Source organism: Podarcis melisellensis (genome assembly GCF_964234715.1).
Source record: "Podarcis melisellensis genome assembly, chromosome: 3".
Lineage (NCBI taxonomy): Eukaryota > Metazoa > Chordata > Lepidosauria > Squamata > Lacertidae > Podarcis > Podarcis melisellensis.
Window position 1 is genome coordinate 28,765 of NC_138530.1, and position 15,905 is coordinate 44,669.

General features: G+C 56.3%; 2 protein-coding genes across 7 annotated transcripts; one reads left to right on the top strand and one right to left on the bottom strand.

Moving 5' to 3' along the window:
- Positions 1 to 728: 728 nt before the first annotated feature.
- Positions 729 to 4,931, top strand: CCDC121 (coiled-coil domain containing 121). Its single transcript, XM_081905029.1, has 2 exons — positions 729 to 882; positions 1,251 to 4,931. Exon 2 carries the CDS (start codon positions 1,252 to 1,254, stop codon positions 2,200 to 2,202), a length of 951 nt encoding a protein of 316 aa, XP_081761155.1. The 5' UTR covers positions 729 to 882; position 1,251; the 3' UTR covers positions 2,203 to 4,931.
- A 2,709-nt stretch (positions 4,932 to 7,640) lies between these two features.
- On the bottom strand, positions 7,641 to 15,905 carry ZNF512 (zinc finger protein 512). Of its 6 annotated transcripts, none has more exons than XM_081905023.1 (12): positions 15,829 to 15,903; positions 13,888 to 13,977; positions 13,443 to 13,526; positions 12,944 to 13,068; positions 12,192 to 12,278; positions 11,581 to 11,676; positions 11,199 to 11,366; positions 10,265 to 10,468; positions 9,378 to 9,479; positions 8,965 to 9,027; positions 8,574 to 8,672; positions 7,641 to 8,406 (listed from the first exon to the last, which is right to left on the bottom strand). In XM_081905023.1, the coding sequence occupies exons 1-12, from the start codon at positions 15,872 to 15,874 to the stop codon at positions 8,101 to 8,103; spliced, it is 1,470 nt and encodes a 489-aa protein (XP_081761149.1). In that variant the 5' UTR covers positions 15,875 to 15,903; the 3' UTR covers positions 7,641 to 8,100. The 6 variants fall into 6 exon arrangements, with proteins under 6 accessions (XP_081761149.1, XP_081761148.1, XP_081761151.1 ...); XM_081905022.1 differs by lacking the exon at positions 15,829 to 15,903 and adding an exon at positions 14,316 to 15,695; XM_081905025.1 differs by lacking the exon at positions 13,443 to 13,526 and having other exon boundaries at positions 15,829 to 15,905.

The window sequence follows — 15,905 nt, forward strand, 5'->3', positions numbered from 1 at the left end:
GTGCCCTGGGATGGCGTCACGGGTGGCCTTGACCACACCACACCCCAGCCAGTATCCCTCTTTGGCTGGCCTGGAAAAGTGACCCTTGCTCCTGTGCATATGTACACAAAGGGTACATGTGGCTGCTGGGTGCACTTTTGCTGTTCAGGAAAGGGAGAGGGTGGAAGCTGTGGACTTGAGCTCCTGTCAACAGGAAGTCAGCCATCCACCCACCCACATCTGATCATTTAGAATCATCAGAGGTGGTTCCTGCTGAGACAATGGCTGGTTTGAGGTTTTGAGAAGAAAGCCACAGGGCTGCTTGATGGAGCCCCAAAAGAAACTGGGAGCCAGTTACACAGATTGAAAGTTGGCATGTGATTTGTCCTGCTGCCCCCAGATAGCAGTGTGGCTGCAGCATTCTAGCCCAAATGAAGTTTCTGAACTATCTTCATAAAATGCCATTACAGTGGTACCTCAGGTTACATACGCTTCAGGTTACAGACTCTACTAACCCAGAAATAGTACCTCAGGTTAAGAACGTTGCTTTAGGATGAGAACAAAAATCATGCAGCGGCGGTGCAGCAATAGTGGGAGGCCCCATTAGCTAAAGTGGTGCTTCAGGTTAAGAACAGTTTCAGGTTAAGAACAGACCTCCAGAACGAATTAAGTTCTTAACCTGAGGTACCACTGTAGTGCAATTCATCCTGGAGGAACTTAATTCGTTCCGGAGCCTCTTGGGCCCGTCGTCTTGAGAGGCTCTCGGGCAGCTGGAAGGAGCCCCGCCCGCTGCCCCTCCTCGCCCGGTCGCCAGGCGACCGACAACACATCGAGGGGCCTCTCCTCCGCCTCCTGGCTCTGCTTTTTCGTGCGCCGCGAAGGACCCTCCAGCGCAGCCAGCAGGTAGAACCCCTTCTTGCCCGGGGACCGCCCCTTTTCGACTCCCCTGCGCCCGGGAGAGCCCTCCTGCACCCCCAATTCCACCCGGAGCGTGGCCAAGAGCCGCTCAAACTTTCGGTTCCTAACTTAGCAGGGGAACATTTTCCTCTGCCCTCGAAGGGGGGGCGTTGGCAGCTTCCCGGCCCCTCTTGATTCCTCTGAACTGCCAATGCTCCCCGCTTCAACGGCTCAACAGCAGGGGGGCTCTGCGCACGGAGCACGGGAGCGGCGGATCCTACTCCGCTCCCCCAGGGCCCTGCGTTAGTCGGGCAGCCGCTCCGCTCTTGGACGACTTCCAGCGCCCTTCTTCTCCTTCCTCCTCCAGTGCTCAGGATGCCTCGCAAGCGCCGGGGGAAGACGCTGCCACAGGCGCAGCCAGCTGGGACAGGACGTGCAGCCCCCGGGAGCGGCGCCGAGGACTCCGGGGGTAGCCCGTCGCAGGAAGGCGCTTCGCCGCTGCAAGAGGAGCTGGAGCGCGTCTGCTGGGAGCTGGAGCGGCTGCGCGGGCGGCGGGCGCAGCTGCGGGCGCAGCACGAGCTCCTGGAGCGGGAGGCGCAGGAGCTGCGCGCCGAGAGCCGGGAGTTCCTGGACTACGTGGCCAAGCGGGCGCAGCGGCGGGAGGGGGCGGCCGTGTTGCTGGGCGACGAGAGCCGGCAGCTCCTGGCGCACATCCAGCACGAGCACCGGGAGCTCCTGGCCCGCTCCGCGGAGCAGGAGGCAGGGCTGCGCGCGGAGCTGCTCCGCCAGGAGGCCGAGCTGGCGCGGCTAGGCGCCGAGCTGGAGGAGCTGCGCGGGGTGCGCGCGCTGCAGCAGGAGCAGGCCGGCCGAGTGCGGGAGCTGCAGCGCGCGCAGGCGGCGGCCCTCAAGGAGCACGTGCAGCGGCGGCAGGAGGCGGCGGCGCGCTTCGCGCAAGCCAAGGCGGCGCAGGAGCGCGAGGCGCGGGAGCGGGCGGCGCGCGTGGCCGGAGAAGCGCACCAGGTGGCCGCGCGGTGCCTGCGGGAGCACAGCCGGGAGGCGCAGCGGCAGAACCGGGAGCTGAGGCAGGAGCTGGCGCGGCTGGTGGCGAGGGCGCGGGCGCTGCAGGCGCACAAGGACCGGCTGGAGGAACGCGTGCAGCGCTTGCGGCGGCAGCATGACTCGCTGCGGGATTTGGCCCTCCTGCGCCGCGGCGGCCCCCAAGGAGGAGAGCGACCGGCAGCGGGGACGCGCGGAGACGCAGGAGGGCGGGCGCCCCTTCTCCGCAGCGCAGGGCAGACGAGCTGCCTCCAGACGCGCAACTGCTGAGACGCTGACCAGGGTCCTGGCGGAGAGAACCTTAAGACGAGCCTAGGAGGAGCCTGGTGGATCGGGCCAGTGGCTCAGCTAGTCCAGCCTCCTGTTCTCACGGGGGCCAACCAGATGCCTGTGGGAAACCTGCAAGCAGGATCCGAGCGAAAGAGCGCTCTCTCCTGTGGCTGCCAGCATCTGGAATCCAGCAGCATGGACTGTGGCCACAGAGTATAGCCTCCAGGCTAGTAGCCATCGCTAGCCCTCTCCATGAGTTTGTCGAGTCCTCTTTTGAAGTCATCCCATCTGGTGGCCATCGCTGCCTCCTGTGGGAGGGAGTTCCATAGTTCAACTAATGCACTGCACTGAACCCATTTTAATCAGTTTTGCTTAACTGCTGTTGTTGTAATATTACTTAATGTGGTTTAATATCTTATTCTTTTCGCGGTTTGCAATTTTATTAGGTTGCTGCTTTACAAATTGGTTTGTAGAGGTGTGGTGAGTTGAGATAGAAAAACTGTTAATTAAACAGGATGGGAGGCAAACTCTCATTCTGCAGGGACAGATGAGGGAAGCCATCTCAGTGGCCCTACTGAAGGGAGCCTCACAACTCAGGCTAAGAAAACCAGGACGTGTGTTGGGGGTGCGGGCAGATCTTTGGCTGTGGTTCAGCAATGGTAAGGATCAGGGTCATGGCTTAGCTGGGCCCAGATAGCGCCCAGGTGCAGGATCTCCCTACATTCACTCCTACCTTGGCAATGTAGGATTTCTACCTGGAGATATTTTTATTTCAGGAGGCCTCTGGCTGGGTCATGTCACATTATGCATGCAAAGCAGCTGCTCAGCCACTGTTATGGACAAAGGAGGGGCACCCAACCAACTCCTCAGAAGCATTGGCATGCTACGCGTAAGGACTTGACACATCAGAGTTCCAGGACACAGGAGCTTGCCCTGCTACTGAGCAATACATGCACACACGACCACTGCCTTATGCACATTTCCCTCTGTTATACTGGGTTCCCAATGTCATAATAAGGCAAGGAAACCCCATTTTCTGAAGCATAGAAATTCACCAAAATTAGTCAAATAGATGGTTTCATTTAGTTCAAAAAGGTGATAAAAATTGTGATCCCAGGATGGAGGGGAGGGGACCATGGCATGGAACAGGGACTCCATAATTCTCAAGATGTAACAACACATACTTAGGATACCCCTCCAACTGCCAAACCAGGTGTTAACAGCCCTGACAAAGGGACCAGACTAGTAATGGTCAGAGGGAAATGAGACTCAGGAATAAATAAAAATGCCAAGAGATGCCTTCCTGACAAAGGGATATGTAAATACTTTCATTGACTTATGGGGTGCGGGTACTTGAACTATGCAGGATAGACAGGGGCATGCCTGGTTCTCAAATTTCTATCTGACACCATGCCTTTTCTGTGACAAAAGAGGCCATTTGCCCTTTGTTCTGGACTTTGTTTTGTTTGGGAGTTGAAACCTTGTTACAACAATAGACGATCAGGTTTCCTAGCTTCTGTTTTGTTTCAATTTGCCTGGCTGTGATCTCTTGCTTGAACCTGACCAATTCTGAACCCGCAGGGCTAGACCCTACCGAAGCTGGGAAACAGTTAAGTACCGTACCCCAAAATTTTGTCCTTATCAGTCCTTAAGTGTCATCAACTAAAGGCAGCCCCCATTTCCGAGACACACAGCTTGTGACGGGAAGGTGCAGGATGGGCTGTGTTTTAAGTGACAAGCTGTGACTCGGACACATTAACCCCCTGTGGTTTCCGATCAAAATGACAAAGGTATGATGGCCAGACAGGCACATGAGGGGCTGTATAAGACTAAAAAGCGGAAAGCATAATGCTGGTGGTCAACAAAAGAGGTTTAAAGAATGTAGCATAAACACTAACAACTGGGAAACACTGGCCTGCGAACGCTCCAGTTGGAGAACAGTCATCACCAAAGGTGTCATGGGCTTTGAAGACACTCAGACTCAGGATCCAAGGGAGAAACATGCTAAGAGGAAGGCACGCTTGGCAAATCCACACCATGATCAACTCCTGCCTGGAAACCAATGTCCCCACTGTGGAAGGACATGTGGATCCAGAATTGGCCTCCAAAGTCACTTATGGACTCATTGTTAAATCTGTGTTTATGGAAGACAATCTTACTCGGCTACAAGGGATCGCCAAAGAAGATGCAGTCACTTCTTTAACGCTTTGACGGGAATGTCTAACAAAGGATATAAAGTAAAGGTAAAGGGACCCTCGACCATTAGGCCAAGTCGTGACCGACTCTGGGGTTGCGGCGCTCATCTCGCTTTATTATGTAATTTCTTCCTGCCTGAGCTCTCTCACCCTCTCTTCTGTCAAGCCAGTGATGTGAACAGACGTATAGGGCTGCCATACATCTGGGTTTTCCCAGACATATCTGGGATTTGTCCAACAGAAATAGTGTCCAGGCAGAATTTCCAAAAATGTGCAGAAAACCTGGGTGTATGACAACCCATGTCGGAAATGATGGGGGGGATTTTGCAAAACAAAAAATTGTGTCCGGCTTTTTACTTGTTGAAATATGGCAACCCTAGTATATTCCTAGGCTCTGCTCAGAGCTCAGACTCCGTTTTAGAAACTAATTTTGTATTTTGTAACAAAGATATGTAATATGTACCAGCATATTACTTTGATATATTTGTTGCCTGCATTGAAATGTCAGTAAACCTTTTGTTTATCTTACTAAAATGTGTGGTTCATTCTTAGCAAAGGGGATGGAGAGGGGAAAGGTCAGCAGACCACAAATTAACAGGGATAAAGAGACGTAATTGCCTAATTCCTAGATTCCAGTAAGCTGCAAAAGTGCCTATTTTTACTCTGCTAAAGGGGCTTCACAGCATGTTTGCTCTCATATTGCTCCCCCACATGTGGAATAGGAGGTTTTGATTTTAATTTATGGATTTAATCCTCAATTAAACTCCCATCAGAAACAATATATTTATTTCCTGCTCAAAGTATCTGCACTCCAGTCCAAAGCAGTGGCGCTGAGGACTCATCCAAGCCCAGTATGATGAGCATGCCTGTCTTGCACTGCCATCTTCTAGCCAGGCTGCTCACACAACAGCTTGAGCTCCTCATCTGACGTCTGTGTCTCGGGTGTGGATGGAGTTCTGGACCTCTCCTTGCAGCATCGAGGAACAACGAGGCTCCTTGCAGCCAGCTGGGCTCCTGCATCTTGGCAGCGTCACATGGGGCAGGTCGGGGGGGGGGCTCACCTGATGGTGCTTTGCAGGAGAGCCGACCTGGCCACAGACTCCTTCACCCTCCTGGGCACCCCCCACCGCTGATGCAGAAGCTTCTCGCGCAGGTGAAATTCGAAGTACTGCTTTTTGTCAGTCGTAAGAAATCTTTCACATCCTGGATTTGCTCTGGGACTGGTTGTGGAAAGGTCTGTTGCTCGTGGTGAACTAGTTTGCCCACCCAACCCCTCAGGGGTGTGAGGCATAGCTTTCCCCAGGAGGCTCGTGGGACAGGGCTTCAAGGCAGCCTCCTGGTGGTGATGGTGGTGGCGGCAGCAGAAGGCGGAGTGAGCACAAGGCCGCTCAGTCAGAGGGGGGCTCTCTTGGCGGCACTCCGGGGCCTGCTCCCCCCCACCTGCGATGGAAACCAAGGCTGGGGTCAGATCCCAAAGGACCAGATCCAGCCGGGCGGCATCCCGTTTGCTGGTTGGTGGAGGCAGCTCTCTTTGGGTATCTGTCATGGCCCAGGCAGTCTGAGGGGAATCTCCGGCCGGCTGAAGTGGGACCCAGAGCCCTTCCTCAGGCTTCATCTTCCCTTGGGCGGCTGCGGCAAGAAGACGCTTCTCTGCAGGAGGACATCCTTGGGCAAGGGGTGCCCAGCCCCAGCTTGGCTGCTGCCTCTTGCAGCGCTGGAGCTCCACGCTAGCACACACCTCCCCAGGCAGGCTCCGAGCCCTGTCCGGGTGGGCTGTGGCTGAGGGCAGATGGACCTGGAGGAGCTCCAAGGTGGCCAGGCTGTTCCAGGGGCCATCCCCACCCAGCTCCCGTTTCTCAGTCCCTGGAAGACCTTCCCACTGCTTCCCAGGCAGGCGTGCCAGTCCTGAGGCCAGTGGCAAAGGCTCCTGTGTCGCTTCTGGGCCCCACCGGCTTCTGCCGCCTCTGGCTGCCATGGTCATGGCAGAACAAGCCAGTGCTGCCACAACACTGTGTTGCTTGGGAGAGCTGCTCCCTTTCGAAGAGGGCCTCTCATGCTGTGGGGCTGCCTGGGCCAGAGGTGTCCCGGGAGGGGGCAGTGGCCAGCAGAGGGCTTTGCAGACCCTCTTGGGGAGGCCCCACTTGCGATGCACCGCTTTCTCCCTCAGGTGGTGCTCCAGACACTGCCGCCTCTCCACCTTGAAAAGGGGCCTCTGGTGGTCGGTGGCTGCCTGCGGGGCTGTGCATGCCAGGAAGCCCGGCAGGGCCGGCACAGACCTCTCCAGCGAGCTGTGCACCAGGCCAGGCAAGCCCCACAGCAGCTGCAGCCGCTTCCGTTGGAGGTGAGCTGTCAGCTGCTCTCGCACCTCCTGGCTGAGCAGCAGAGGGTCCAGCAACGGGGACTCCACCACTGTCCCGCTGCCCCGGCTTAGAGGGGGTGGGCAGAGGTTGGCCAGCTCGGTGGCTTGCCAGTCCTCGGGACCAGTCTCCAGTGACTGCATCCTAGCCCCCTCGCCCTGGCCGCGCTCTCAGGGCCACAGACTCCTGGCCAGGCCTGGGTCAGTCAAGATCAGCCAGCTCCACACAGCTGCCTTCAAGACAGGCAACGGAGGAAAGCAAAGGGTCAACACCTCTCTTGGTTTGGCACAGGAGATGCCTCTATTGCAGGGAGTTGCTGGTTTGGCTCCAGAGGCACTGAAAGGAGGCCTGCCCTATGGACCCCTTCCCACCCCTCTGAAAGGCTGGTGCTCAGAGAGCCAGGCCAGCAGCGGTTGTCCCCAACGCACCAGCTACTCTCCCAGGCAATGCAGCTTGGACCAAGTGACACCACCTCCTCCTCCTCCTCCTGCAGTTCCGTTTATCTTGTTGCTACAGCAACACATTGTGAGGTCAGCCTGGCACCCGGTGGGTGCAGCCACCTTCCCAGGACTGCCTCTCCTGACTGAGGGTCCTCAGGAACAGCAGGACAGAAGGGCGCCTCTCGTGGGAGGCTCCAGGGGGCCTTGATGCGCCGGAAGACACAGGAGGGGCACCCACAGTTTTTGAAAACTCAACACTCAGAAATGGGTACAGAAGAAAATCCATCAATCTTATGTACAAATCTATCTATAAGATGTGACATACAATCTGGAATTCATGTATTGTTACACCTGGGTGTAATACTACCCAGGAAAACCAGCAAACTTCTTACAATTCAATATGCTGTTCTGATTTATGTTATTAAACAAATCCAAATTACCCAGAGGATTATATAAAACTTTTATTCACAATTTTAGTAATTTCATGTAGCTAATTTTGGTTTTTGATAACTAATTTAATGTAAAAGTTACCTTGGAATGTGTGAATGTTTGGCTATCGTAATATTTTCAGCAACGCTCCGTCTGCAGTGCCCAGTTTACTCCCGGGGGTTGGGGCACAGCTCACCCCCTGCCCGACGGAGGCCAGGAAAGAAGCCCCACCTCTGGTGGCTCCTCACCTGGAGAGTGTAGCCTCACCTGGGGAGGACCAGAGTCCTTGATGTGCCTCCTCAGAAGTAAACCCTGCTGAGCATTGGGGAGAGGAGTGGGGCTCCTTCCCCAGTCAGTCACTTGAGCAGCCAAGGCCGCCTGAGGGGGGCTAGAGGGCAGGATGCAAGGAGGGGTGTGGCCAGAGGATCCCCTTCCTTTCTATGAATCCCCGCCACCCTGAGAGACCGGAGGGGGACGCTACTCCCTCCCTCTCCTGTGGCTGAGCTTCAGAGGGGGAGGGCCATCCTCCTCCTCCTCCTCACAGTTCCCACTTCCTGCCTGCTGGGGGCAGCTGGCCTTGAGAGGGTGCTGCTGCCCCGGCTCCCCCGCTGCCTCCTGCCTGGGTGTGGCCTTCTTGGGGAAGGCAGCAGTCTGTGGCCTCTTCTTGCGGCTCCCGCTGGGCGGAGGCTTCCTGGGCACTCTCTTCTGCTCCGCCTCCTCCGGCTGCTGCTTCAGCAGCTTCTTGAAGCTCTTGGCGGTGTGTGTGCCAACAGCAAACCAGTCCTGGGGGTGGGGAGAGGCAGGGGGTGGGAGCGAGAGGAAGGGGGAGCGCCAGCAGAAGCTCAGCCAGGCCAATGGCCACAGACCCCGGTGAGGGCGCGGGCGCAGCGGAAGGGTCTGTGGCATTGGATTGGGTCCATGCGCACTCCCGCAGCCCCCTTGCTCCTCACCTGCGCATGCACCGTGTTGATGTGGTACTTGACTCCGCTCTCGGACACAAACTCCTTCTCACACAGCAGGCACCGGTATCTCCCAGCCACAAACTCCCCCTGCAGTGAGACGGAAATGTGCCCTAGAATCTCTGGCAGCAAGAACTTGAGGAAGACAGCGGGGGGGGGGGAGGGGGGAGGAGGAGGAGGAGGAGGAGGAGGGTCTCCCCCCCCCCCCGATTTTAAGCGCAAGTGTCTCGTCCCTGTGGAGGGAGGGATCTGCCAGTTGGGGCACAGAGATGGTGATGGTGAATCCATGTCTGCCTCCAGGGGAGGTTTGGCAGTGGCAGGCAGCAGCAGAAGCCCCCCAAACACACACATCCTGCAGCCCTAAGGAGAGGCTGGCACATACCAAGGTGCAGCTGCCCAGGTGGGACTTCAGGCCCGAGATGCTGCTGTAGACACACTCACAGCCCTGTGGTGGAAGGCGAGAGTCAGGAAAGGGCGGTCAGTGGCCCTCCCACCCAGGAACGCCCCAGAGATGGAGGGGACTGAAAGCAGGAGGGGAAATCAGAGGCTCCTGGCAGCAACAGCGCTTAGTCTCCTCTCAGATACTTGGGGGCCCTCCCCACTCTGTACCTCTGTGATGCCAAAGGGCAGAGGGAGGGGCCTCCAGATTATTCCATGGGAAGCTGAACACCAAGGAAGAGCCCCCCAAAGCCTCCGCTGCAAGTGTTTGGGGGTAAGGTGAAAGGAGCTCTGCTGGCCTTGTCCAGTCAGGAGAGTTGGTGGCATTCCCCAAGCTTTGCCCAGCCATCCCGTTACCTGGTTTGGGCAGCGGACCCGTCGACACGCCTTGATCTCTGCCCTCCACTTGCTCAGAACCTCCTGGCTGACAGCAGGCAGTCCTGGGCGGGTGTATTTCAGCTGAGGAAGAGAAGAGAGCAGAGCCGGAGGGCAGAGTGAGGAGCAGGGGCTGCTGCCTTCAGCTACTCCCACAGCGGGCACCCCCATGCCCTAGCCGACTGGGGCACCCAGCTAACCAGGGGCAAAGCACCCTGACTCCTGAGCCCCAGGGACACCCCCTTCCTGGAGAGCCCAGCCAGCCTCTTCGGCTTCTCGGGTTCCTGGCCCCTGGGGGAAGTGCAGCCATTTGCACCTGTACTTTGAAAAGACTTCAACTCCATTCCAGTGTTAGACAAAATGTCAAGCCTTAAAATAGCTGTTACTACAAGATCTCAGCCCCATAGTAACAAGCCAAGCTACTGCTGGGCGTCTTGTTCTGCTTTCCTTTGGACCCCGTCAGCGAGGCTGGGGGGGGGGTCTTGTTGTCTGAGCAGCCCAGACCTCCAGACACACTGCCCAGGATTGCACCCCGAGGAGATCTCTTCACTGCTGCTAATGCAGTAGTTTGACTTCACCCCTGGAAGTGCACTCCATTCTCTCTCGAGATGGATAGATGACAACAATAGTAACAAAAAAAATCAACCTGACCAAAAGCTTTGGGCATTTCCTCTGCAAGTTGCAAGAGAGCAGGCTGGGTAGGCCTCCTGAGGCGGGGGCTTCTACAATGTGGGCCCCCCCATTGCAAAAGACCCTGCTCCTCGGGAGAAAGTGCTCCCTTGCTGCATCCTGGCCCCTGAGAAACCTTGAGGTCAACCAGGCCTCTTCTTGCTCCCAGGGCCAAATGGATTCTGAGGAAACGGCCGCACCTTCCGGTCCTCGGGAACCAGGTCCTGCCAGACCTTCCGCCTGGGCCACTCCTTGGCCAGGGCCTCCTTGGCCAGGGCCTCCTGCAGGTGGTGGGCGGCTGCCTGGGCAGACTTCCTCAGAGCACGGCGGCCTCCACTGCTGGGCTCTGCGCTTGCCACCTCCTCCTGGGGGGCCGGCTGGATGTCCTGGCCCAGCAAGGAGATCTGACAGGACGGACACAGGGAGTGATGCTCAGAAAGGGCCACCAAAAGGAGGAAAGGCTGCAGCAATTGGGACTTTTCAGTTTAGAGAAAAGGCGAGGAAGAGGGACATGGAACGAGTTTGGAAAATTATGCAAAGCCTGGAGAAAGTGGATAGAGAAATGTTTTTTTCTCCCTCTCTCACAATGCTGGAGTTTGTGGACATTCCATGAAGCCGAAGACTAAAAGGACAGTAAAAGTAAAAGTGCAAACTGTGGAACTCCCTCCCACAGGAGGCAGCAATGGCCACCAACGTGGGTGGCTTTAAAAGAGGAATGGACAGATTTACGGAGGGCTGGGCTTTTGACGGCTAACCTCCAGTCAAGAGGCAGCAATGCCAGTGGCCAGAAAGCGCAGCAGGAGCGGCTCAGGGCTCTTGGGCTCAGATCCTGCTTGCTGGTTTCCCACAGGCATCTGGTTGGCCACTGTGAGAACAGGAGGCTGGACTGGGTGGGCCATTGGCCTGATCTAGAAGCTCCTCTTAGTTCTTATGTTCTGGCCCACGCCTGCCACTGCCAGAAAGGGGTAGCAAAGGCTCTCTGCAGGTGACAATACCTGGCCCCGTAAGAGCAGGAGGGGGCCTGCAGTGGCTTCTCTGGGTGTTGCCCCGCCCCCTCTTCCACCTGCCTGTCAGTCAGGAACAGGGGCTTCCTCTGCAGAGTCCCGCCCCCTTTGCTCCTCACTGGCAACTCACCGGGCCATGCTCCATCTTCAGGTGGTAAGCGAGGCCCGCCTTGGAGCGGTAGGCTTTGCCGCAGTGCTGGCACTTCAGAGCCATCTGCTCCAGCTCGGCAGCCTCCTTCCCGCACTTCCGCGTGTGGTAGAGGAAGCCCAGGACGCTGGTAAAGCTGCCTGTGCAGCCCTGGGGGAGGAGAGGGGGGCAGAGAGGAGCGCAGGCTACCAGGAAGGAGGGGAGCCAACTGGGGGGGGGGAGCTTCTGCGTCTCCCCTCCACCACCAGCAGGGCGAGTCAGCCCTGCATTCACCGAGAGGAGCCTGAGGCGGTCCAAGGCCCCTGCTCCAGCCTGGCCCAGGCCGCTCTGGTTCCCCGGAAGGCCAGAGGCTGCTCCATCTCACCTGCCTTGGGCACTTGAGCTTCCCCATCTGCTTCAGCACCCTCCGCAAACGCCCTCTCTCGCCCAGATCGCAGGCCGCCGCCTCTGTCCCCACCGGCTGCGTGAGAGGAAAGGGAAAGGCTGGCCAGAGGGACGCTCCAAAGCGAGGCATTCAGATTGCAAGAAAGGAGATTCCCACTAAAGCCCAGGAAGAACTTTCTGGATGCAAGAGCCGTTTGAGAGTGAAATGGGCTCCCTGGGAAGACGGTGGACTCTCCCTCCTTGGAGATTTTCCATCAGAGGTGGCCCCCTGTCCGGAATGATGCAGTTGTGATTCCTGTGCTGCAGGGGTTGGACTAGATGACCCTTGGGTATCTCTTCCAGCTCTATGATTCTGTGCTTGCAGGTGACCCGAGGCCAAAGGCCCAGGAAGACCTGCTGGGGCTGAACTGTCGCCGTGTCGGGAGTCAAGGCAGGCTGGGTCAGGCCAGAGGCTCCCCAGAGGGCCCTGAACAAGGCCCAGGGGGGTGGATATACAGGCCGGCAGCAGGCTGGGCTTCCAGGGACTGAAGCATCTGCCTGAGGCATCCGGGGAGCCAGACGCGTTCTTGTGGGCGCGCAGCATCTACTTACCAGGCTGTTGTGGTCTGCCATGATGTGGTACTTCATTCCTGCCAGAGACCACAGCTGCTTCCCACAGTGGTGGCATGTGAGCATCTCCTAGGAAGACCACAAGGCATTGCACATGTCAGCAGTAGCCACCAGCACGGGCTGTGGGAACATCTCCCATTAGTCCTTGCTCCTGGAGTTTGGGGCCTGAAGTGTCCGTCCGTCCGTCCCCACCGCCCATCCCAGAATTTTACTGTTCCTTTTTTGTAAACTGCTTTGAGATTTGTCTTACAAACAAGCCGTATATAAATTTTACAAAACAAATAAGTAATTTGGGGGCCCTGCGTGCTCCCTTGGGGCTTTCCCCTCATGCAGACATGCAGAGCAGAAGCTGCTTCACTGAACCCTCAGTCTCAAAGGCCAAGAACAACGACTCTTGTTTGGGCAGCACCATGCAAGCAATGCCATGGGAGACCCCAAAGGGCTGCCGGGGAGAAGAGGGGCTGGCAGGATCCCCTTGAACTCCAGGGTGAGCAAGAGCTGCTGGCAGGCTGGGGGTTAGGGTGGGGGGAGCTGCTGCTGGGGGTTTTCCAGGAGTGACTGGCTGGCTGATGTGGGAGACAGGAAGCAGGACGAGGTGGGCCTCCCTTGGCCTGATGTAGCAGGTTTCTTATGACACTGTTACGCCCCATGGCTTGAGAGGGAGTTGCAGGGTTGGAAGGATCCCCAGGGACTGCCTAGGAAAAGGATAAGGTCCCATCCCCCCGTCTGCTCACATGCTGGCAGTTGCTCATGTGCTTCTTCAGTCCTTCCACCGTCTTCCTCACAACAGCCCTGCAGGTGGGACAAGTGGCGCGGCCTCTGCTCAGGATCTCCAGCTGCCAGTGCTCTTCCAGGCTGCCTGGGGGAGCAGAAGGAGGTGCTGACTCAGCATCTTAAGGTTCCTAGCTGGTCCTGAGTGGGGCAGCCCTCTCACCTGGCCTGTGGGCATCCCACTGGGGCATCTTGGGCTGGCCCACCTGCTGCAGGGCTCTTCTTTCTATGTTTAGGGACACAGTCACGCTTACTAGCTTTCTGCACCCCCCCCCCAGTAATGCACCCCAACAACCTCTTCTGCCTGCTTCTTCAGCTATGCGCCATTCTTGGCTGCTCACAGAGAGGGCAGACAAGAGGCCCTGTCCCTTTGCCAGAGGTCTTGGGGTCCAGAGGACGATGGCCCTGGTTTCTTGGCTTCTGTCCTCACCAAGGAGCTGCGATGTCGGGGTCCTGTTTTACCTGCTGCATATACCGGTGTGTCTCTTTTTCTATGGCCACTTTTGGGCTTGAGATGAGGCTGTCTCTCCATCTGCTGCCATTTCCCTGGGACAAGGAAAAACAGCAGTGAAGGTTTGCCTCTGCAGCCTGGACCATCTACCCTCCACCACAACCCAGAACACCCCACCAACAACCTTGGGGAGAGATGGAGGCCAAGGGAAGTGACCGCCCCAATATGGGCTCAACCTCCAACACAGGAAAATGAATAGATCACAAGGGGCTCCCATCACTTGGGAGCAGCAAAGCTCAAAGTGTAGAGTGCAAAGGGACAGGGATGGGCAGCCCCCTCACATCAGGAGGAACTGAGCTGAGTGGGTGGGCAGGGGGGTCTCCAGCCCCGCTCCTTGCAGGAGAACCAGGAGCGTGCAGGGGCCCAGAGAAAGGAACCAAAGTAGAATCCACTCACCAGATTTCTGCTTCTTTTTGGGGAGATCCTTGTCATCGCCTGCATCTTTGTCTTCCTGCTTGTGCTTTGCCTTGGAAAGGGAATCCCCAGCTAAGAGGAGAAGAGGGCCTGAGACAAGTGTGTTTTTTGGGGGGGGGTTAGTACGGTGGTACCTCGGTCTATGAACTTAATTCATTCCAGAAGTCCGTTCTTAAGCCAAAAGCGCTCTTGAACTGAGGTGCGCTTTCCCTACTGAGACCACCCACCACCGGTGCCCTTCCACTGTTCGGCTTCCGGGGCAACGTTCGCTAACCGGAACACCTACTTCCGGTTTTGTGGAGTTTGTTGCTTGAATAGTTCATTAACAGGACTGTTCGTTGACTGTACGATAATAGGACTGTACAGGACTGTATTATTATTTCATTCTATAATGTATAGCAAGCATGTACAACAAGTCGATTGCGATCTACTGGTCGATCTGTGAGCAGATCGCAGCCTCTTGGAAGTTGTACGTCCCTGTTGTATAGAATGCATAGACTTTTAGAAGACATCTGAAGGCAGACCTGTTTAGGGAAGTTTTTAATGTTTGATGCTTTATCGTGTTTTTAATATTCTGTTGGGAGCCACCCAGAGTGGCTGGGGAAACCCAGCCAGATGGGTGGGGTATAAATGTTATTGTTATTGAAACAAAATAAAAATAATTCCTTCCAGTAGCACCTTAGAGACCAACTAAGTTAGTTATTGGTATGAGCTTTTGTGTGCATGCACACTTCTTTAGTTATTGTTATTGTAGAAGAGAGAGAACAATTATAACAGTTGAAAATCAAAAGGTGAAAACAAAAGTAGAAAATAGGCATGTAGTAGGAGTAGTTCTGCTGTATATCTCATAAAGGAATGCCAAATCACATAAAAAGTACCAGGAGATTCTAGTTCTTGAGAGACCAGCACTATTGAGGGCAGGAGTTCACAGGTTCAGTCCCCAGTGAGATCTCCAGGAAGAGGATCCCAAACCCTGGAGAAGCCACCGCAGTGCAGGCAGTGCTGAGCTAGAAGGACCTGATGGTTTGGCTCAGTGAAAGGCAGCTTCCTAGGCTCCCAAGAGGATTTCAAGGTTATCATGAAAGGTTATCGGAAAAGGGTCATTAAGAGACTCAGCCAGCAGAAGCCTTTTTAACCAAACTTCCTATCTTTAGATGGGACCCAATTCATTTGAAGTCAGCATTTCCCATGAGCAGCCTCTGAATGGACCTGACAGGCCTGGGATTGGCAGTGAGAAGCTGCATCCTGTGATTCCTTATGCTCTCTGCCTTTGTGTCCTGGAGCGACATGCAAATTAATAGCTCCTATCGAAGAATAAGGGACGCGGGTGGCGCTGTGATCTAAACCACTGAGCCTAGGGCTTGCTGATCAGAAGGTCATTGGTTCGAATCCCCGCAAAGGGATGAGCTCCCATTGCTCTGTCCCATCTCCTGCCAACCTAGCAGTTCAAAAGCAGGTCAAAGTGCAAGTAGATGAATAGGAACCACTCCGACGGGAAGGTAAACAGCGTTTCCATTAGCTGCTCTGGTTTCGCCAGAAGCGGCTTAGTCATGCTGGCCACATGACCTGGGAAAACTGTCTGCGGACAAACGTTGGCTCCCTCGGCCAGTAAAGCAAGATGAGCTCCCCGTTGGAGGCAAGGGTGCTGATTTGAGACGCTTTCAGGCTTATAGAGAAGGGGGCTGAGGTTGTACCTGAGCGTCACCCGGTGCACTCTGAGCTTATGGCAGGCTGATGTCTGCATGGCAGGGGCTTGGCCTGCATGACCCTTGGCAGTCCCTTCCACCTCCTCCATTCTCTCACTCAAACTATGCCTCCCCCAGACCCGGCTCCCTGGGCTTCTCCGGAGGAGGAAGGGGCCAGGCTCCGGAGTGCGGCCGCGAGAGAGGGACAATCCCCGGGCACCACGCGCCCCCTCCTCACCTTCCCTCGCCCCCTCCTCCCGGGCAAGGGGCTTCGCCCCCTTCATCTCCAGCCAGGGGACGGGGCTGGGAGTGGAT